General features: G+C 36.9%; 1 protein-coding gene across 7 annotated transcripts in view; it reads left to right on the top strand.

The window, feature by feature from the left end:
* Arb2a (ARB2 cotranscriptional regulator A) overlaps positions 1-16,159 on the top strand; it is a 460,304-nt gene extending 444,145 nt beyond the window's left edge. For 6 of the 7 annotated variants that reach the window (XM_076857015.2, XM_076857011.2, XM_076857018.2 and 3 more), the window contains one exon: positions 12,758-16,159. In XM_076857015.2, coding sequence (XP_076713130.1) covers positions 12,758-12,900 — 143 coding nt within the window. In that variant the 3' untranslated portion in view covers positions 12,901-16,159. The remainder of the gene's footprint in view (positions 1-12,757) is intronic. The other variant, XM_076857019.2, reaches the window with a different exon arrangement.
* The last annotated feature ends 7,790 nt before the right edge of the window (positions 16,160-23,949 follow it).

Genomic DNA, 23,949 nt, shown 5'->3' on the forward strand with positions numbered 1-23,949 from the left:
ACTGAAACATAAAGAAAGAAAAGTAGTTGATGTGGGATCAGGTTAATCAAGGAATTAGAGTAAGTGACTATGAAACTGGATCTTCAAGCTACTAGACATACATCTTCTGAAATTTTTTACTATGTCAGTTTACAAATATTGACTACATTAATACAAAATGTCTTTGTAGCCAAGTGCAGTGGCACATACCTACAATCCCAGTGATTCTGGAGGCTGTGAGGATCACAAGTTCTAGGCCAGCTTTGGCAATTTAGCAAGACTTTGTCTAAAAAAAGAAAAAAGTAACATTTTTACCTATTATAACCTCTGGTCTTTAGATTTCTCAAGTGTGATATGAAATTTCATTATTATTTAATTATCTTTATCGTTTTTATTATTAAAATGAAATTCCATCTGGGGTCCTCCCACATCTTTACTGTTTTATATTTAATATATTGCTATCTGTATCTCAACTTGGGTCAAGCCAAGTACATCTTGAGAATATGAGCTATTGAACAGTTGAAATTTGACTCTCTGAGAGTTCTCAGTTCTGACCATTCCCTAACCTTCTTCTGATGCTAGTAACTAATCTCTTTAGTTTAGCTAAAGAGATCTGAAAGATATTTTGAGTGTCAATGCTTATCAACTGGTTTCTAATGAACTCTGAACCACCTGAATCTACCTCATCAGTTTGTTGGTACAGACTAGAAAAACACTCAACTTCCTTCAGCTTTATTAGAGTATCCAACCATCATTATATTTCAATTTTAAAGGAATTTATTTCTTAACTCTAAATGCTAGCACACACTTCAATATATGATAGCTTTATCAATCTGTGTTGAAGGCGAATAAAGTCTGACCTCAACCTTCAAAAGCTTTACAGTAGTAACATCTCTTGCTGAACTTCAGAGTCACCAGAGTCACAGATGTTCATTCCCTGAGATACGACTTTAAAAGATGGGGACCTAGGCTTCACTTTCTAATTTCGAAGACAAAGGAGATAATACTGAAACACAACACAATATGTTGAGTAACTAAAGATATTTTTAAAGGGATAGGTCTTACAAATTTGAAAAGATTAAAGAAATGTCAATTGAGCTGGGCCTAGGAAGACAGGAAATACTTATAGAAGAGTTGAGGTCATTATAACCCTGAAAAGGCTGGGACCACAGAATGGAGGACTTTAAACCAAATTAAAGAATTTCAACCTATTTGATAGATTAAGGGGAGCCACTGGATATTTTTGAGCAGAGGAAGAAGTAGAGGACACAAACGATATTTTAGAATTTTTCAGCCATAAAAAAAAAGGGTACAAAATAGAAGCAAAGAGATTAAAGGCAATAAAGACAGTTAAGTGGTAGTGTCTCAATTCTAAATGATAGGTCATTAAATCTAGATTACTCTAGCTAGCAGGGGGAATGGAAAGGAAAAAAGATTAGAAAAGCTGTGCTTAAGTGTATTCATCGAGATTTGTTAATTCATTGAATCACAAAGCAGCAAAGTAGGGAAAGAGAAAAATCAGAGGTGACTCAGGCTTTGAGGTAGAGTGCTAAGAAAATGTTGTGCCCTTCCATAGAAATGAAGAACTAAGTGGAAAAGTCTGAAAAGCAAGCCCAGTTATGTCTAAACTCCTTGCAAAAATGGAATGCTGTGATATTGTATTCCCCATCCCAATATCTTCCCACCTCACAAAACAGTCCTTATTCTAAGGGCTGAGAAATCATAAGTATCACAACATATGTAACAGAAACAGAATTGTTAGAAAAAATGTTTGTAGTTCAACTACCTTTCATATTCATTACTTTTAAAAACTGTTTTACTAGGCTCTGTTTCAAGTCTTACTGCATCTTACTATTACTGAATCATTGATTTTATTTATTATAAGTGAACTATCAGTAAATGAATTTTTGTTCTCTGAAGTATATAGAAGACTGAGGTCCAGAGCGTACTCTAGAGGCCAAAGGAGTTAGTGAATGCAATCAGGAAGACTTAAATCCATCTTTCTAACTCCCCATAATCCATTCTCCATATATCATACCAGCCAGTGTACTCTAAAAATGCAAATCAGATTATATTTTTCCCCAGTTTTAAACCCTGCAAACAGCCCTCCCTGTGCACTTGGAATAAAACTCAAACACTTCACTATGGCCTACAAAACCTTACATGGCCCAGAGGCTGCCCACCTCTCTGAGTCATCTTCTATCACTTTCCTTGATCCATTATGCAGTTCTATCACTCCAGCCTTTCAGATCCTCACCTGTGAGAATCTCTTTCCTTCTTAAAACCCCTGCTCTTTAGGAGTTTTGTTGAGGAAGTCAGTTTCTAAGTTGAGATGATGGACCTACATTTTCTTCTAGTAAATGCACAAACCAAGGTACCCTTCAACAGATCAGTTGGGTAAAGAAAATGTGGTATATGTATAAATTTTATATATATATAAATTATATATACATACATACATATATACACATATATAATATATATGTTTATATATTATATAATATATATCAGAATGTTACTCAGTCATAAAAAATAATGACTTTTGACATTTGCCAGTAAATGGATGGATCTGGAGACTATCATGCTTAGTTAAATAAGCCAATCCCCAAATACCATATGTCAGATGTTCTCTCTGATATGCAGATGCTAACATGAAATAAGAATGGAGGGAAAAATAGAAGTTCAGCAGATTAGACAAAGGAGAATGAAGGGTAGGGATGGGGGACAAAATTAGGAAAACAGTAAAATGAATTTGACATAACTTTCCTATGTACATATGTGATACACCACAGTGAATCTCCATATCATGTACAACCACAAGACTGGGATCCTAATTAGAATAAAACATAGTCCATGTTTGTATAAATATATCAGAATATACTAATGTATAACTTAAAAGGACAAATTTTTTTTAAAACTGCAGTTATTCTTTCAGAACTCTTCCTGCAGCACTCTGCTGGCAGTCATCTGCCATCCAGGTCTCAGGTCAAAAGTTTTTTCCACTCACTTAAAAGTGAAGACCACCTCCACCTCCCCTTCATGCTCTTCACATTCTCTGTTATGTTTTTTTCATAGTACTCCATCTCTCTTAAATCATGTTCATTGATTTCCTTTTCTCTCTGATATGTTGATGCTAATACACCAATCTACTACTAGCAAGTATGCTTCAAAAACAGAGTCTTGCAGGTGCAGTGGCATGCATCTATAGTCCCAGCAGCTTGGGAGGCTGAGGCAGGAAAGTCAAAAGTTCAAACTAGCCTGAGCAATTTAGGCCCTAAGCAACTTAGCAAGGCCCTATCTAAAATAAAATATAAAAAGGACTGGGGATGTGGCTCAGTGGTTGAGTGCCCCTGGGTTCAATTCCTGGTACCAAAAAAAAAAAAAAAACAGTCTTTATATATCTTGCTCACCACTGCATCCCCAGCACCAAGAAACAGTACCTGGCATACAATAAACACATGTATGACTGTATGAATTAATCAGTCACAGGAACTCTGGGAAAACTGTATGCTCAAAAACTACATCCATTTTAGAGTAGAATCCACACTTGAGGAAGGAGGACCGCAAAGATTCAGATATTTGTTTTTTGTTTGTTTGTTTGTTCTGAGGCAGGAACTCACTGTATTACCCAAAATGGGCTCTAATTCATGATCCTCCCACCTTCCCCTCCCTAGTAGCTGAGATGACAGGCACGCACCACCATACTCATCTTGTTTTTCTGAGTAAGAAAATCATTTTGCAGTTCAGTCAGTCAAGCTTACTTTAACTCTGTGTTCTTTTCTAAGAGTTTTATGGTTTCAGGTCTTACATTGAGATCCATTTTGATTTGATTTTTGTGCATGGTAGAGGATAAGGGTACAATTTCATTCTTTTTTTAAAAACCAGGGATTGAACCCAGGGTGCTTAACCACCAAGCCACATCCCCAACCCTTTTTATTTTTTATATTGAGACAGGGTCTCACTAAGCTGCTTCTGTCCTCACTGTATTGCTAAGGCAGATCTTGAACTAGCAATCCTCCTGCCTCAGCCTCTCAAGCCACTGGGATTACAGGTGTGTGCCACCATGCCCTGCTATTTCATTATTTTCTGTTTGTTTATGGTGCTGGAGCAATTTTGTTATTTTGCATGTGGAAATCAAGTCTTCTCAGTGCCATTTATTGAAATACCTATCCTTTGTGCATCATGTCCTCATGGTGCCCTTGTCAAAAATGAGTTGACATTATATATTTGAATTTATATCTGGGATCTCTCTTCTGTTCTATAATTGTTTTATGTTTCGGTTTTATGACAATATCATACTGTTTTGATTACTATAGCTTCCTAATACAATACTATTTAAAATCAGGAAGTATGATGCTTCTAATGTTTTTCTCAGTATTGCTTCAGCTAGTCTTGGGTTTTGTGGTTCCATATAAATTTTAGGATTTTTTTTCTATTTCTGTGAAAAATGGCATTGGAATTTTGATAGGGATTTGCTTAGATAGACCTGGAGGACATTATGCTAAGTTAAATAAAATAGACACAAAGAAAAATATTGTATGATCTCACTTCTGTGTGAATTTTTTTTAAGTCAAGTCTACATGAGATAAAGAATAAGAGTGGTTACTATGGGCAAAGAAGAGAAGAGGAAATGGTAAGATATAGGAAAAAGTATATAAAGGAGATTTGTAGTATAGAAAAAAATCTAGAGATCTAATGTACAATAGGAGAGCTATAGTTAATAAAACTTCATTAGGGATTTGTGTTAATAAATATGTTTCAGCAGGTGATCACAGAAAAAAGTGATTATGTAAGATAGGTATGTTAATTTGCTTCATTGTATTAAACATCTTACTACCCATATGTATCCCATGGTATTATGCTATAAGCCACAAATGAACACAAAAATGTTTATGTTTAAATAATATTAAAATAAAATAAAATGCCAGAAGAAAGTAACAAAAGGAAACTGGAAAAGAGGAGCTTTTGGAGACACTTGGATTTTAGTTTTTAAAGGACACAATGTGTCCCTGGAGTCCAGGTCTTCTGGCAATTTTATTCACTGTAGTCCTCATGTTGTATTTGAGACCTATAGACTTATTCATACTATATACCTGCTACTTTGTATCCTTTGACTTAAATTTCTCCATTGCTTCCCCTCCTTCCTACTACTATAAAACCAAAGAAAGCTCTTCTATATTAGCTCTCTGAGTTCAGTAGACAATTGAAGTAATAAAAATTCATCAATTTTTTATTGTTTGGGAGCAGGCTGATTAGTAATAATATTTGCCCCAAGGCTCAACGTGAGATACCAACAGCTACTACAAGCTGTCTACTCTGCCTCAAGAATAAGTTTACTTCCTAGAGGTGTCCCTTAGGGTCTCAAACTACCCCATGACCCTCCCACCCCTCCTACCTCCACCAAAGATAAGAGATACTTGGTGGAAAAGTTACTAAACAAACAAAAGTACAGGCTTCCTTCCAAAACTGCAAATGATCCAAAAGCTTCTGCCACTGATTTTGTCTTTTATTTCAGCCTCTTTTCTGGGGTCAAACGTGACATCCTGTCTTTAGGGTCTCAACACAATGCCAGATAGGCTTGCAACCATGAGAGAAATGGAAAGAGGCTTGCCTGTATCTTATACAGAAAACTTAACAAGGCAGTGTAACCTGTTTACTGAGCTGCACTTAGTATTTCCTTTATACAGTCTCCATGAACTTCACACCCTGCCTAATTTACACTACCTTCCACCCTAGCACACTTATCCCTTCTAACTTGCAGGGTCGCCATTAAAAGCCCTTCTGTATTCTAACATTGGCATGTTTGTATTGTTTAAATTATATTCTTAGAAACTCTAGAGTTAATTTTAAATAAATTTCAGTTTTATTTTTGAAGGCACATTTTTTTTCATGCTCTGATATTTCTCTGGTTCTTTATAACTTTCTAAAAATAACTGCTGGTGAGCTCATAAATTCATTAGTTAATCCCACTGGGACCCAATAATGCATATTACAGACCTCCTGATTTTTATGTATTAGATTTTCTCAAGAATTCCCTTACCTGGTATTATCAACATAGCTATATTGACAGGGTCTTCATTACTTTCTAATTGCCCCTACTTCTTTTTCTTGTTAAAGATCAATTTTTAAAATACAGCTTTGTCATTTTGAAAATAGCATAGACATGTTATCCTGTTAATATTAATGTGTTTCATAGCTTTGTAGTTTCTTGCTCTTGTATCATAGTAACTTACAGTTTATTCATTTTATTACCTTTTGCTTTAAAAATGCATTTTTAGTGGGAGGTGCACAGTGAGAAGATAGGGGCATGTGTTGGGGTTTTCTCCCTGAAATATAGATATAAAAACATGATCATTTGTATTCAGTGGTGATTTTTGTGAAAAGTGATAGTTCCTATTCTAAACCAGAACTTAACAAGTAAATTGTGCATAGATTGTTCCATGACCTTTTGGTCTAAGGCCATGTAAAATAAAATGAGTAGCAGTAATAAGAATAGTGAATGACTAACCAAGAAATCCTTCTGGATTATCTTTATGGTGTAATTATTTACTTTACCCTCAGAGTGTCCCTCACTCTTTACTGTTTATTATTTGCTATTTACCAGTAAACCTCATCTCTGGCAAATCTAGATCATGTAGATATTTAATATCATTTAAAGAAAGACTTTTTGCTTTCCAACAGAATTATTCCCTCTATTCATTGACAAGGTATACAATCCACTGCCTCATTTTAAAATATTCTATTTATAAGGCTAGTGGTATACCTCAGTGGTAGATCACATGCTTAGCATGCACAAGGCCCTGGATTCAATCCCTAGCACCAAAACAAACAAAAAATTCAATTTGCAAGAATCATATCTATGTTCCACTTTTTAAGGCAACTACCATACTAAACAGGATACAGCTTCAGAATAGTATACATCTATCAAAATAAACATCAGGATTTGGGCTACTAGCTCAGTAGCATATTTTAGCATAGTTTTTGCCCCCTCCTCCACCTACAAAAGTTCTCAGCACTAAGATTAAGAGAAATGTAGACAAGTATGCCTTGTAAGAAACTCTTGGATTGGAGTCATCACAGGAAGAAGCAAGGGGAATACACAAGATAGAAGATATAGTAATATTTTAATCTCTCTTATTCTGTTCTTTGAGTGCTTTCAGTGCTATTTTCAACCATCTTTATGTTTAATTTCTAAAAGCTATTACATGAATGTAACCCTCTTTGTCAGTTCTATCACAAGACATTTTTTCTTAAATAGGTAGTCTTTTGGGAAAACAAATGATACATTTTAGCAATTTGATCTTTCTCACGTGATTTATAAACTCATCCTTCATACTTAAAGTTTCTAATCCTTTTGACTATTTGTGTTATCTTTGCTGCCTTGAAATTGGTAACAATTCATTTTTACAAAAGTGATATAGGCCAAGGATAAATATTCAGTGTGGTATTTTAATTAGAAGCTCTCCTGCCTTTTAGTTATTTCACAATGAATATCATCATTGACAAACAGTATTTGTGGAAGAAACATAAGGAAAATAATAGGTAAGTGTTCTCTGGTTTGCACAAAGATAAAAAAGAATAGAGTTCTGCTTGTTGGGAAAATTAGTCTATAATGTAATAAAAAATAATTAACTATTTGTTTCTATTCAAGCTGGCCTTTGATTACCTAAATACTTCCTATTATAACAAATATTATTGCAGTGTTTTTACTATCCTGAAACAAATTCCAGAGTTACCATAATCTACCTACTTAGAAGATAGTTAAATCATTGTAATGCTTTTATTAATGTATAGAAGGAATGTAAAACATAGTAGAACTAATGTGCATTTCAATATTAAAAGTGCTGTGGAAAATCTGTATGAGCAGGCATAATAAAAGTAGTCAGATACTTGGTCCTATGCATAAAATCACCATGAATTTGACAGCTACAAATGCAGGTCCATACAGGTATGCTTATTGGCAAAGCAAGTACCATGGCATGGTACCATCAGTGATGAGATTTTCTCATGTTGTTAGCCACTCTCCATAATCTTCTGTAAAACACAAAGTAAACAGTCTCTTCAAATTACAAGGTTGTTGCACTAAGAAAATTCAGTACATATTAAAATTGAGTGAAATGTACTTTAAGTTTATTTGCAGAACAAATTCAAATTATAAGACCATATAAATATAAATAGGTTTTTCAAGTACATGAATAGGGATGGAACATTTGAAAACCATGTGGGATGCAGAACAATTCATCATGCAGTAGGGTCCGACAAATTACAGGATATCCACCCATCCCTGACCTTCTCCTGCTTAATGATAATAGCACCTTCCCATCATCTTGACCATCAAAGATATTCCTATAAATGTCCAAAATATCTCTAGAGGACACTACCATTCCCATTAAGAGCCACTGATTGAGACTGAGCAAAGGCACTTTTTTGTAATGAACACTGTGACCCTTTACCTTTTACTTTTATACTGAATTGATTTTATAGATTAGGAAACTGAATTTACCCCCCAAGTGAATTATCCAGCTAGAATAAGCCTGCTGGTCGAAAAGGATATAGAAATCATTCCTGAGAACTAGAAGGCATTTAATGTGGAAAAGCCCTTTACATCCCACTTGTGTAAGCCTCTCTAGATTAGGAAAATGGGGATTTGAAAAATGAAGAGAAGTTTACAGACCCTAAAAAGGGGAGCTTTTGATAAAGGTAATGTTGTGCTAAAGGAAAGACCGTGCTCTGAATGAAAAGCTATTGTTCTCTCTTTCAAAACATGACTAGGGATAAGTGGAGTGGACTGGTTTCCCTTTACTGCCACATCATTGCAGTTTATTAATAAATGATACGTGTGTGTGTGTGTGTGTGTGTGTCACACTAGGGGTCAAACCTAGGACTTCACACATACTAGACAAGCACTATACCCCTAAGCTACATCTCCAGCCTTTTTTTTTTTTTTTTTTTTTTTTGAGAGCAAGGTCTCATTATGTTGCTGGTTGCTGGCCTTGAACTTGACGTTTTCCTGAGTACTTGGGATTGCAGGCATGTGCCACTGCACCTGCCCTAGATGCTTTTTTTAATTGGCCCAGACTTAAATCTTGTATATCCTTTTGAATAGATAATTTAGTGGCCAAGTATTTCTATATCGTGGGATAAAACCACCAGTCTTTACTTCCTAATGTGTATGTGTGTGTGTGTTATGTGTGTGTGTGTATGTATGTGTTTTGGGGGTACCAGGAATTTAACTCAGGACACTCCACCACTGAGCCACATCCCCAACCCTATTTGTATTTTATCTAGAGAAGTCTCACTGAGTTGCTTAGTGCCTTGCCAGTGCTGAGGCTGGCTTTGAACTCACGATAGTCCTACCTCAGCCTCCCCAACTGCTGGAATTACAGGTATGCACCACCACACCTGACTAAAGCAATGTAGTTTTTAAATACTAGAAAGCTACTCTCAAAAGTTTTCATTCACTGTTATGTAGATTTTTACATTAAATTGAAAATATTTTTATTGAACATTGTCAGTGAAGTTTTGAAAATGGTCTCCCAACATGCTCTTGAAATGTGTCTATGCAGCCCCCAAAATAGACATGCAGTTATCCAACTTCCAAATGCAATTATTATTAAAAATCCACTTTCAAATTTTCAGAAGTTTTATATAAAATATTAATTTCATCATACACTTGTTTAAAGAAAATCTTCCCTCCCCTTCTCCATTCTCTATAATTTTGTTGATGGCCTACCTTGCTTACTATCTTTGCTGCTATTAACTTTCCTTCCTCTTCCTTATTATTTATACTCTTAAATTACAAGAGTAAATGTTGAGAGTCAGCGCAGGTATTCAGTTATTTCAGTAACTTTTGTCTTTTCAGCCCAGGACTAAACAAGCAAGGAATCATCATAAACTAAAAATAAAAAGTTTTTGTGAGAACTTCATCAACAGGGAAATTTATTCATCCTTCAGAAAGATTGTCACCAGGAGCCTGGCATGGTGGCACATGCCTGTAATCCCTCCTGAGACAGGAGTTCAAAGCCAGCCTCCACAAAAGCCAGGTGCTAAGCAACTCAATGAGATCCTGACTCTAAATAAAATACAAAATAGTGCCGTGGGTGCTGGGGATATAGCTGAGTGGTAGAGTGCATGCTTTGCATGCACAAGGCACTGAGTTCCATCCCTAGCACCAAAAAATAAATAAACAAATAAATAGTGCTGGGTTGTTGCTCAGTGGTTGAGTACCCCTGAGTTCAATCCCCAGTACCAAAAAAAAGAATAGAGAAAGATTGTCACCAGGAAAGAATAAAGGTTTTAAATTTCTTTAGACCGTTGACTCCTCAGGTCCCTTTAGATTCATAAATTGAATTGGTTTTCAAGGGGTGGGAGGAATTAGGAGATGAGTTCCCTGAGAAAGCTTACAAATTGATCATATAGTTGGTAACACTAGCAGGTGTAAATGTGATCACTAAGGAGGAAATGCCAAATGTAGCAAGAAGCTTGGGAAATTAGTAGGAAAAACAGACAATTAAACCTTTTTCTTTCTGAGTGTGTGTGTGTGTGTGTGTGTGTGTGTGTGTGATGTACTATATATCTGAGAATGGCCTGTCAAAAGGAAGAAATACAACTTATTTTAAAATATGTTATAAGTGCAATTTAGTAGTTGTTTTTAAAATGAAATTGGAGTTGCAGATGCTATAGAGAAAAGATATTTCATAAACCTACTTGGAAACTGGGCCTCCTTCTAGATATATCCACAAAATTTTATTTAAAGTACACATGTCAGTTATATATGGAGAATATAAATGCCTCCAAATTTAAAAATTCCTTTAAGATTATCATTTGAATAAATCAATAATAATAATAATAATAATAATAATGTCTGGATACATTTTAAAGAACTTGAAATTTTATACATCTTTTGATGCAGGCAAGCGTATATATAATTTTTTCCCAAGAATTCTATTAAGAATTGTCAGAATTCAGTTAGGCACTTTAGGATTTGCCAGGATAAAACTACACTCATTCCTCCCTTCCATTGAATAATATTGAATTGTGCCTTAAATGAGTAAGCAAATAGAGAAATGACCTCATTTTTTTAGTCTGAACACAAGTAGTGTTGGGAGATATTTCTCAAGGGTATGACTTCAGTATTGGATCTTAGTTCCAAATGCAGGTTCATAAGGCCAATCTGCCAAGGAGAATAAGATGAGAACATCCCTGTGAGAGCAACTATGAAGAGAAGGGTTCTCTGGCAAGGCCAGTTCCCACAGCTAAGTCACATGCACAGATTGTAGCTTCCTACTCTCTGGCCGACCGACCGCAGCCATTGCATCCTTATTGTTGTAACTCCCAGATTGTGATACTGTCACAAAACTGTTGCTAAGCAACAAATGTGGTTACCAGGTCTCGGCGAATAGCTGAAGGGGAAAGCAAAGTGTTGCACCATTGTAGAGTAACCATAGCAATGACCTACTATTACAGACTAAAGAATTATCATTAACAATGTTAAAGTATCAGACAGAGGCCCTGAATTTGGAGACTTCCAAGCAATATCCCTGCATAATTGAGTGATCTAAGAAGAGATTTCAACTGTTTCAAAGCTTTTCACTCATTTCTATGGTAGTCTTTGTATTTATTTTTATTTTTGAATTTTAAAAATCGTTCAATTATGAATATATTGTTTAAATGATATGAGCTTTCACAAATAGTCAAAACCAGATTAATTTATTGCTTCATGTATTCTCATGCCTGCATCAGTGTTATTTGCTGCCTGTGTCAAACTGAAAGTAGATTTGATTTGGAAAACAGTGTACATTAATATTAAATCAAAGCCATAGAAAGAAGCTGTAGTAAAATAAAATAACCCTGTAGAACTGACGACTAACCTATGTTTTCTGATTTTCTCCTTACAAATCAGTAGGCCTAAATGCCATTTTAGTAGTTACCACTTTGAAACATTTTTTAAGTTATCCTAAATCTACCCCTAAAACCGTAAAAATGTCACCCACTAAGATACTTCAAGGAACAGTCTCTTGAATCTTGTCGTTTATTAAACATCCCACACGATTTTGTCCCAGTGACCTCGCTAAGACAATCATGTATAACATCACAACTTCTGGGAGAGGCAAGAAACCCCCCCCCTTTTTTTTTCTTTTTTTTTTTTTTTTAATTTCCTTGGGAAGCAAAAACGCTTGAGTGCTCTGGGGCGGGTGTGGAAGCGGGATCCAGCTCACCGGGGAAACCAGTGCGCTCTGCGCTCGGAGCCTGGGGAAGTTGGTGGCTGCCAGGCAAGAGAGGGAGTGGCCCTTCCGCCGAGCTCCTCGATTGGCCCGGAGGGGTTTCGGCCACTGGCTTCCCGGCCGCGCCTCGGGCAACCCTCGAGGCAGGTCCCGACCGCATTCCCGCGTCGGAGACGTGATGGGGACTCGGGCCGCAGTCGGCCGGAGGCCCCTGGGGCTTCGCACCCTGAGACCCCGCGGAAGTCCGCGTCCCACTGAGCCCTGGGGTGGGGCAAAGTAAGCCCTCAGGTGTAGGTACTCCCTGGAGCCGCCGCGCCGCGCGGTGCCTCGCCTCCCCCAGGTAGCCAGCTTGAGAAGCGCGCCCACGAGGGGGCGGCGCGGGGCTCCGAGGGCTGTGGGGACCCTGACTCCGGGGGCGAACGCGTGTCAGCGCAGGGCTCGGGCTGGACGCGCGGAGGACCGCCGGGTGCCTCGGCTGCCTGGCGGTCTCCGCCCCAACCTGCGCCCGACCGCGAGCGTGGCCACTTCGTAACTGAATCTGTGTTTTTCGGCAGGCACCGACCGTCACGAGCTAACTTCCTGGAAGAGCTTCCCGTCTATTTTCAAATTCTTTACAGAAGCCTCTGAGGCAAAGACCAGTTCCCTGAAGCCGACTCTGACGCGACGCTCCCACCGAATAAAGCACGAAGAGCTGTAAGAGGAGAGCGAGCGAGACGGGGGAGGGGAAGCCAAGGAACCACTCTGGAGCATGCATCCACACGTCGCCTAACTGCTTGCTGTCGGGGAGCAGACTCCCAGCCCCTCATTAGATTGTTTTCTTCCTAGAGCACAGGGTCGTGATATATACATCTAAATAGCGTTTTGCATTATTTCTAGATGAGTGCAACTGTCAAAGCAATATGGGTTCACTGGTCGTGCTTCCTGCGGGCTGAGCTCGGGCTTCGCGCTGCCCGTCAGCGCGCAGATTAAGGCTGACAGCGCCCTGCCTGGCGCGGCCGGCGCTGCTCTAATTGCCCTGACGGAGCCCGCGCGGGCGCTGCGGGGCGAGCGGCGTCTGCGCGGTCCTACCGCCCGCTGCAGCGCAGCCGCTGCTTTCTTCACCCGCCCACCCCCTAATCATGTCCATTTTTCCCGCTCTGAGAGGAGCAAGCTTTTATTCTAGACCTCAAACTTTTCATTTTAACTAAGTTTTTCCTCAAGAGCATATTATGCCCCCCCCCTTAGAAAGTGCCGCCCATTGCCAAATTTAAATTCAGAACATGAATGCCATGATGTACTATGTAGTTTTGGGAGTGCAAATTGTTCTCTTCTTAACGATCTATTTTCATTTCGAGAAGAAAATCTTTGCATAAAAAATCTATTAAAGTGCCGAATCTGCTTTACTGCTGAAAATCCTTACAAGTTGAATGTGAGACTTTTACAGTCTCTAATTTCAGAAGAGACCACTTAAACCAAAACATAATGAGCAGATCTTTTAAGTATAGGTGGGAAAGGTCTAATTTTCAATGGAATTTCCAGCTTTCTGATTAGGATTGACTTTACTTTTTATATATGTAATGTGTATTGAGTGGTATTGTGATTTAGATAACACACTTAAGTTCTGCTTCTTAAGTCTTAGCTGTGGAGAAAGGTGGTGGTGGTGGTTGTCTTTGTTGTTGTTAATCCTTACTAGAGTGATCTACTTCGAGTTTTCCTGAGCTAGGTCCTTTTACAGATAGAATTTTTTATTATCATCAGGAAAATAAAACTCTACTCTGGAGCCTTTTCCTTCTGAAAGGCTAAGAAGGGCTAAAATGATTCTTTCTGTTTTCTTCTCCAATGGGGAAAGAGAGATTTAGTGTGAAAGATTTTCTCCTCTTGGCCCAGTGGCATAATTTATAGTACTCCACTTCCTCTGTAGGGTTTTACCCTACAGTTTCAACAATTAAGTATTTTAATAAAGTTAAGATTGGCCAACACTGAAATATAAGGGATAAAATAAGTTTTTTCTGACTTTCAATTTAAAATATTAAAAATTAACATTATCAATTTTTAATTACTTGACTTTAATTATCTAGTGAAGATTGTAATAGATGAGGTTCTGAATTTAATATTTTTCATCCTTTTTAAAAGTATATGCAACAACTAATATGCCTGCCTTATTTGAGAACATGATAAAATGTACCCAAAATGACTTAGCACTCTTTAATGCCTCAGAAAAAGTAACCTGAAATCAATCACCTCATGGATAAATTTTTTATATTATGTATCAATTGCAGCAAATTTTAAAACCTGAATAATATTTCATGCTGTGTTTGGAATACAAGCACATTCATTAATTCTATAGTTTCAATGATGGCAAACTAAAGTGATCTTTTTTCAGTGGTTGTGTCTGTATCTTTTGATGTTATTTAAGCAGAAACAACATAAGAGGAAAAATCAAAATGGCATTTTATACAGCTTCTGGGTGGTTTAAAATGTAATCTCAACAATGTCAAGACATTGGTCTGTGGTACTGACCCTTTTTTATCTCATCTTTCCGATTTTAGAAGTAATGGTAGACTATGTAAAATAATGGTATCTTCCAGTGAGAGGATTTGAGAATTGATGTGAATTGAATATATTTTTCCAAGTGTTACAAATTGTGTGGTGTTTTCAGTATATGAAAATGTTCACAAAAACTAATTTTGTAGCATTAAAAAAAAACCAACACTTGTGCAATGCTAAATTTGCGAAGCTTCTGCAGCTGAATTAAAGCAAAGTAAATATGCTCAATTTATAAACCAAAAGACTCCTATTCCTTCTCTCCAATTTTCTCACCTCTTTTTAAAAAATCTTTACTTGTAACTAGAGAAAAATCACTGTTTAATTGCCTTTAATACTTTAAAACTACTGGATTGTAAAGCCTTGTTTAACTATCTATAGAGAGATATTTGCAAACTTAAGTTGTGTAAATGTAATTTCTACTTGTGGATCTGAGCTGTGGCAACCCAGAGAGAGCTAGGCAAACCATTCCAGACCACCTACTGATTACTGATCAGATTCCTTGTTTGTAATGTAGGATTCTTTAACCTGTTGATTATGGCTCTGTTGGTATAAAGTGTAGTAATATTGTCAATTCAATTTTCCTGCAGTAACAATAGCAGTTGGTAGTAGCCGCCTGCTTACGGGTGGCCAGTGTTAACAGTATTTCTGCTCTGATCTTCTCCCCATTTTGGTGCCCTTGGGTATTTTAGGTGAACAGAGATTTAAAGTAAAGATATAGAGTCTTTATTTTAATTACATACTTAGTATGTAGAGCAAGTGGATGGAAAAGGAGTTGTTGATAATGTAAGATTCAAAATAGTCCTGTCAAAACTTAAAAGCCACCTAAGCTTTGCAACTTTCTAAAGGTACCTAACCATACAGTCATTAAAAATCTTCATGGATATTTGAAAGGGAGACCATCAACTTGTCATAATTGTTCTTTTCTCATATTTCTGCCTTGTGCTTCAGTCGGGTTGCATTCTTGTTGATATGTCAAAAAAAAAAAAAAAGGTAAGGCACAGGCATTTCCTATATATTATATATTTCTGTTCACCATTTTTAAATAAAAAGTTTTTCTCAACAAGCAGCAGTGTATTATTCTTGCTCAGAGTTCCTTTATTCACCAGCTGTATAGAGGTTTTTAAACTGAAACATAAAAGGAATGATGGAACAGAATTCATCAATATTTTAAACCTTATAGGTACTTGTTTTTACTATTATTGTTGTTGTAAGGTAATATCCTAACTTTAGTAGAGTCACAATTTGGCTAGCACTATTCACAAAAGTAACATTTTTAAGTCATGAGTTTTTACTATCTAAAATATAACTTTAGCAATAAAATTTGAATAATGCATCATCAAACTGTTGTTTTATAAAGTAAAATTTAATACAAATAAATGTGTTTTCCAAAGGGAGTCTGGGGAGATGAAATTGCTTCTAAACTCCTATATGTGAGTCCTTGATATACTATGTCCAGTTTGAAACTGACTTGTTTACATTTGTTTCATAGCTATTCCTTCCCTAAAACCTGTAACTCCTTTAAGAGAGTGTGGGTAACAAGATATGTTAACTATGTTATCACTGCTAATAAGTTAGAATTTATTTTGTGTTTCTCTGGATTATGTGGACACATATATGTGTGTGTCTTGTTGTAATTGTAGTTTTTACTGTAAACTGATAGGTTCCTGTTGGTAGCTGCATTCCTAATTCATTTAAGAAAGATTACTATTACAGCAAGTGTAAAATTTTCTCAAAAACTTTCCCCATGACACTGTGGGGGAAAATGTCTTTAAATAAATGTGAGATAGTCTCATCTTTGAAATATGGGTGGCAAAGGGGGGGGGGTTAATGTGATTTTATGATTACTTATTAGGGGCTGTAATAATATAAAATAAAAGACTCCAGGAGGTACTCCCTTTCAAAAATTGAATACTTTCCTTCCTTCCTTCCTTGTATAGAATGACTGAGTGGGAGTCTCTTGAATTGTTCGTCTTCCTTTTATCTAATATTCTATTAATCTCCAAAAAAGATCAGTTTGAGTCTGGGAAAGGGTTTTTAATCAACACTTCACAAAGCTTAAAGCTACCCTACCTAAAGTATCAGCTTTGTTAGGCGGTTTTAGATTTAAAGCATTGCAACTGTCATGCACTGTACTAAAGTAAAGAATGTACACCAAGTGGAAGATGTTGAAAAGAGGGAAATAGCACAAAGTCGATTAGTGGAGATTCAAGAACAGAAGTAGTCATCAAAGCATTCCAGCATTTATCTCAAAATCTATGTAGGGTTAAAAAAAAAAAAAGCAACAATGATAGTTTTAAACCTCACACTTAGGAAGGATGAATGTTGATTTAATTGATTCATTTGGATCGATGTTTTTAAAGTTTCACACCACTGATCTTTCATGTAGTGATGTCTTTAGCAGTCAGTGGTCTGACATGAGCCTTCTCAGATTTCATCAGTGGAACTCTCCATGACATCTAAAATTATGCAACAGCCTGTTCAATGTTAACTTTGGAATTGAGAGACCTCAATGCCAAAGTGCATATTACATTGAAGAATTCTAATTCTTAGAACAAAGGTTTTATAGGAGTAATAACTGTAAATGAGCCACAGAGGTTAAAGAATTGCTAGATAGAAGAAAGCTGTCCTAAAAGTTTGACCATTAAGTGGACATCACAGTGTGACCAATATTTTCCCCTTGAATGTAAAAAGGTTCAAAATGGAAATTTGGCTTAATCCATGAGACCTTCCAGGCAACTTTTCCCAATCATTTGCTTTGAGATTTGTGGAAAACATTTCACTATATTCTCTGTATTGTTGGGATTGGGTTCTGTTTAAAACACATGAAACATGTTTTAGAAAGAAATCTAAAGAAGTCCTGCATTTTTCCCCCCAGATGATTCAGCTTTTTCTTTGGCTATTACATTGGGTGATATGGAAAACTATCATAGGTAAAATAATGTTGAACTGTACTTTGTGACCAGCCTGCAGTACCAATACAAAGAATCTGAAATGAAAAGACAACCAACACCCCAAGAATGATATGTCTCTTTTTAAAGTTTACAATTTGAATAATGAACTTGGATAGAAACTTGGCAGGAAAACAAACCATGGCACCATCACATCACCAACCATTTTCACTTTTCTGTCCAATTTCAGAGTGCATGTGTTTGTGAGTATTTCACTAGATCAGTGACAGCTCTTTATTTGCATAATTATATGCTCTGGTCTGAAGAGAAAACTAACCCCCAAATTTCATGGGTCACCAAACTGCAACAATCAATGTTTTATCACGTATGCTAAGCAAAATCTAAGAAGCTATATGAAGTTTCTTGGGGAGTTTTTACTCCTCAGAAAATTAAAGAGTTTTCCTCTCCTGAATAGATTCAAAATCTTTCCAAGTTCTTTGTAACTGAATTCTGTTTGAAGGCAAAACTAGAGATTAACATGTAGATCTGGATCGTAGACTCACTAGCATTACTTCAAAGTGGCTTAAGAGGAACATTTTTTGGTGCACTAAACTTTTAAATTCTTAATATTGCCCTTCATGCTTTCAGGAAAAGTTGTTGGTCAAATTATGATTAGCCAAAATGGAAGTCCAAGCAACTATCATTGACTATAAAGTTCACTTCCTTCTTTAAAACAGCTCAGGGTTTTTTAAAAACACATAATAAAAAATATGTCTATAGGTACATATATGTATATGTCTCACACACATAGATATCCATCCATGGGATACAGACATCCATTCCTACACTGCACCTGAAATATACAGACAGCATAAACTGTATGTGTATGGTATGTCTATTCGGTGCCTGTAACACAGTATGTGTTGGTCACCATGAATGTTTGTAAACATGGTGCCTGTAACACAGTATGTGTTGGTCACCATGAATGTTTGTAAACATATTTTCCGTTAAATAAGTCTTTCATGTTCAAAATCTGCAAGGCATTGTATTCAATATTTTTAAATATCTCAAGTTCATTTGCATCTATAAATACTCTTTGTATGTAAGCTCTATTTGTATGTAAGGTTGGCTTTATTTCATTAAAGAAAAAAATTGATTTAAACTGTTGATGTCTTTAGTTTGTAGGCAGTCTGCCAAATCTGAAATACAATAGAGCACAGAGACACAGACAGTGACTTTTCATGGAGTTATTAAAATCCTAGAAACTATGTCTTTACCTACATTCTTGAGAAATACACTAGAAGTATGACTTAATTCTTCAAAAGTACTTAGATGTGAATTTCATTTAAAAGCATATACTGCAAGTGCCTTTTATTTGAAGGGATTTGTCAGTTTTTTCATCAGGCAGTTTACTGTCATCCAACAAAACATCAGGAAAAAGAAACATTTGAGGGAAAATTTAAGAATCACATAGTTTTGAAGTATTTTATTCTCTAAAAATGAATGAGAAGTCTTTTAGATCAGATACCAGAAATTTCCTTAAATGATACTGTTATTTTAAGTGAAAAGGAAAAGAATTTCTCCCAAGTTTTAATAAAGTTGAATTACAAATTAGACATTTACTTGGTTTTATAACCTAAAAATCCTCTACTTGTCAGGATCACCACACCTCACCTTTGTTACTGTTATTATTGAAATGTTCACCTAGTTACATTCCCTCTGACACTCTCCCCCCATCCTCTACCTGCCCAAAAATGCTGTTGGAACTGAAGGTCTTGGATTCCTCTAGGTGAAAATTCCTCAAAATTGAATCTGTAAAAACAAATAAGTAAATCAAAGTTCAGCATTTTTATCAAAATGACTTGATAATCAGCAAATGAATCAAAGTTTACCTATAGGTTTAGAAACTATGTGTCTCTGAGTTAGATGGATTGCATTTTATTTTTTAAAGCATAAATTCTTCTAAGGAAAATAATAGACAATAGTCATGCCTATTTACTTTTTTTGCCTCTATTTGACCTTTGTGGGAATATTGCTTAGAGTTTCAGAAAGGGCTCTCAGTTTTCGACTCTGCCAGAAATGAAAAAAAAAAAAAAAATCTGTTATTTTCCACTGAATTCTACAGATGAGAGGATTGACCCTATACCTAAAAGGCCTAGGTTTCCCTTTTATCATTTTCATTTCTTTTTGCTCAAGTACCACCTAATTCCATTGTTTCTGAAAAGGACAACTCTGATCCAGTTCATCTTCATGTTCCTCCAAATAATTTTCCAAGGTTTATTTTCTTCTCCCTTTTTAAAACCACAATCAAATAAATGGCTTTTTTCCAATAAATGTTCACACCTTTTCTGGGTACTTAGATAATCAGGATTTATCAACTGAAGAAATATTGATGGTTGTTGTGGCGGTTCTGTTGTGAGTTTTTGTTCGTGGGTTTGTTTTTTGCTTTTGTTTTTGCTTTTGCTTCAGTAAATTACTTAATATCATCCCCTGGAATAACCAGCTCTAAAAATAACCCTAGCACAGAGTGTCACAATTTGGCTTTCATACAGTTTTGAAAGAAAACCATTAAAATTGCATTGATCTTACAAATATTGATCTAGTGCTTGATATCAAATATCAGATGAAATGCTGTCAGTTGCTGCTGATCATTGTGTCAGCTGTTTGAATTCACGTCCTCTTCTTTCTTCATTGTCACATGGATTCAAATTGTTGAGGCTAAGTAAGATTTTCATGATTAAAACAATTAAAATCAACTCTTTTCCTATTTTTCTCATTTCTGGTTTGACCATAGCTAATAGTCTACTTGTTTGTCACATGATGTGTGTGTGTGTGTGTGTGTGTGTGTGTGTTTCACAAAAGTATGACTGCTTACTAAGTAGGTTATGTTTCTCTGTAGTCCCATACCTAGCTTTAAAAAAAAAAAATTTAAATCTGTATCCTGCTTTCTTTCTGATTACTGGTCTTTTAAAGAATCAAATGTGTGTGTGTATGTGTGTGTGTGTGTGTGTGTGTGTGTGTGTTTAATGCAGTTGTTAGAGTACTGTTTTAGAAATCACAATGAAATCATAGCCATTTCTAATGTATATACACACACTACAATAGGTAAATTGCTCATTTCATTCTTGGTGACAGATATACAACTATAGCCTTTAGCAAATGTGGACTTTACAGAATTATTAAGGTGAAATACAATATATAACATACTATATGTATATTCATAAGTTTCTCAATAAACTCATGTTATCTAGCAGGTTAAGTCACACTCAGCTTTTATTTCCTATTAAATCTGGAAAAAATAATTGGGAGTACGTTTCAAGTCTCAAAACATCTTTTTGTTTCCTCTTTCCACTTTACGTTGTATATCAGCGATTGCTGATTGCATTACTTTGAAATATGGAACACTTTAAGGATCAGTTAACATTGCTGTTTAAGCTGAAATGACTGAGAAAGAGCAGAACCCTCCTAGAGCACTGTTTAAATTGTACGGCTACATTCGTATTGCTACATTTGCGGAGAGAAGAAAAATCCTACCGCACGAATTGGTGTCCCTTTCCCCTTTTTACACCTGAGCTCCGGTTGGGGACAGCGAAGTAAAGCGAATTGAAGCCGCGCTCTTCCCAGCACCATGGACAGCGCCCAGCGCGCCCCCTTCCCTCTCCCCTTGGCCAGAACCCCAAAGTTCAGGCCTCGCCAGATTCCTTTCTACGACCACTCCCCCCTCATAGGAAACTGGCTGCTAAAATCTTAGGATCAGAGCCTAAAACGACAGTAGGTTTAAAGAAGATGCATTTGTGGGTGGAGAGTCTTGCATGCTCCATGCCCGTGTTAATCAGAGCGCCCAGAATTGACACACAATTTGCCTGCGTATCTCCCCAAATTAGCATCTAAGTCTACCCTGAAATGAGCGCCGCTCTCAGTTATTTCTCTGGTAAGGGTCTTCCCTTCCCTAACCCTAACTTTTCTTCCACAAACTTTTCACCACCACCCCTTAGCTGTCCAGATCTGTGCCGACTCTGATTTCTGTAACCAAGAGCTCCTTCTCCCCCGGCTCTTGATCTCGGTCGCGACAGATCTGCGTTCCAGAAGATGTGCGTCCAGACCTACCCGGCCCTTGGTGCCATGGTTCTGCCTGTGGCTGGAGCTGTCGGACTAGCTCCGTGAGCCCAGGCACTGGTTAATTACCGCCCCGAGAGAGGCGGCTCGGCAGCAGGCGCCCCGCCGGCCGCGCGCTAAAAAGCCTGACAGCAACTTATTTGACAGCACCAAAAAGGGGGCGCGACTGGCTCAGTATCCATCACCTCTTCTCCTTTGCAGACCTCAACTCCTAGCTGTGCTTTTCCGCACATCTCCCTGTTTGACTTTCTCTTTTACTGTCGCCTTAAGCAAAGTACAATAAAGGAAGATCACTTTCGCGTGGTATCTTTTCCATTGCGTGGTCTCCCTAGCAACATTGAAGTCGCCACTCCTAAGACAAGACGAGTTTTTAAAGATTTCGAATTGCACCTTGCTGTATTGAAAATCGCCTCATTTGTTCGGCTTTAAGTGAAATCTCTCCTCCTACCAGGACCTTGTTGTAGCCACCCTTCCCCTCTCGAATCACTTTAGGAACGAAAATCCTACATTTAGAACAGGTTCCAACCAAATTTCTATTAAAGATCGATTGTACAAAAATAGTTTGGAACAACTTAATCCAAACTTTTCTAGAAAGGGTGAAGAATAAATGAAAAGGAGAAGACCTTCGTGTCTTAAAGGTGTTTCTTTCCTATGAGACACACTCGATAAACCGATTTCAAAATTGTTTCTGTATAGTAACATGGATTGTGATTCATTTCAGGATAAAACTATTTTCTATTTGGCATGGTATTACAGTAAAAAAAATTTCAATGAGTTTCTCTGTTTAGCAGCAATTTAGCCTCAACCCACTGTGTTCTCCCATCTCTTAAGACATACAAATATTTAAGTAAGTCCTTCACTAGTCCAATTTAATTTGTTTTCTTTGAACAGCCATAAACATATTCTCTCCTACAGCACCACTTACACAAACTTTTGGCCCTTTCCTAGTTTGCAAGTCACTGCTGAGCTCTTTCTCCCCTAAGATAATTTTCCCTCATGATTTGGTCGTTCTTTTAGCATCAAGAGTCGTTTTATTCAAATACTAACACAAATCCATACTACCAGAGAAATTCGGCCACACCAGGAGCTATTTAAAAGAGCGACAGAACCCTCCTAGGAAAACTGGGGGAAACTCAACTTGGGGTAATGCAATTTGGCAGCTTAAGTGTTCAGGGTTGCAAAGGGGACCTGTTGAATAATAGTGGCTTGGAGATAGTCATATTCTAAGCTAGAGTGCACCTCCCACTTTCTGAACCCGCGGCTGAAATATCTCCATATGTTGGCTTGTGTTTGGTTCGTGTATTTTTTCAGGAACCCACTCCATAAACTGAACTGTCATTTTTTAAATAAATATTTTATTCTAACCTTCTGGAGTTCAAGAGTCAGAAAAGGGAATCAGGTGCAGTGAAGGGCAGGAAGGAGTGTGGTGTCGTCTCTGTCAAGTGGCAGGGGGATTGTGCAGATCTGAGTAGACAGCATTCACTGAACTCCTGGACACCTAGATTTTGTTCTCAATCTGGGTTTGGGGGGATCTCTTTCTCTCATGTCTGGGAGAGGGAAGGAGTAGTTAAGATCTTTATTTGATTAATCGGGAATTTTTTACTTTAAAGAAAAGTGTATTTCCGATCTAGTTTCAGGATGACTTAGATTATTTTGAATTAGAAACTCGTAGACCTGAATTGATATTTCAGGACCATTTTTGCCAGAGAAAAGTATTAAGAAGTTTGAAAAGCTCACTTTAAGTATACTAACTCAAAAATGGTCAGATCTCTCAAGAGGACCTTCTACCTGCATGGGTTGCGTGGAGGTTTAAATCATCCTAAAACATAGAAGCATAGAAGATCATTTTAAAAAATTATCCAAGTTTCTTTTAACTCCAACCCTACTCTTCTGTAAGATTGATGCTGTTCTATCCATTTTCCCCTTCAAAGTCTTTAAAAATAAGTTTCTTTTGTCTCTTGTCTATATGTCTATATCAGATATACACTGCCTATTTAGTTAAAGTGTGTACTTCGTACATTATAAAAGAACTTCTTTATTTAGCTTCTTAGAAATTAGTAATTTCTAAACGTTTTCCAAGATCCCTTGAGGAAGGGAGAGATGAAAACCCTAACTACCAAATTTCAACAAGGACAGTTTTGGTTAAATTCTGCAGAATGATCATTTGAATTCGAGGTTAAGGAAATGACTTCAAACTCCCCCTGAATGTTCTTGCA

This window comes from Callospermophilus lateralis, chromosome 5 (assembly GCF_048772815.1).
Source record: "Callospermophilus lateralis isolate mCalLat2 chromosome 5, mCalLat2.hap1, whole genome shotgun sequence".
Classification (NCBI taxonomy): domain Eukaryota; kingdom Metazoa; phylum Chordata; class Mammalia; order Rodentia; family Sciuridae; genus Callospermophilus; species Callospermophilus lateralis.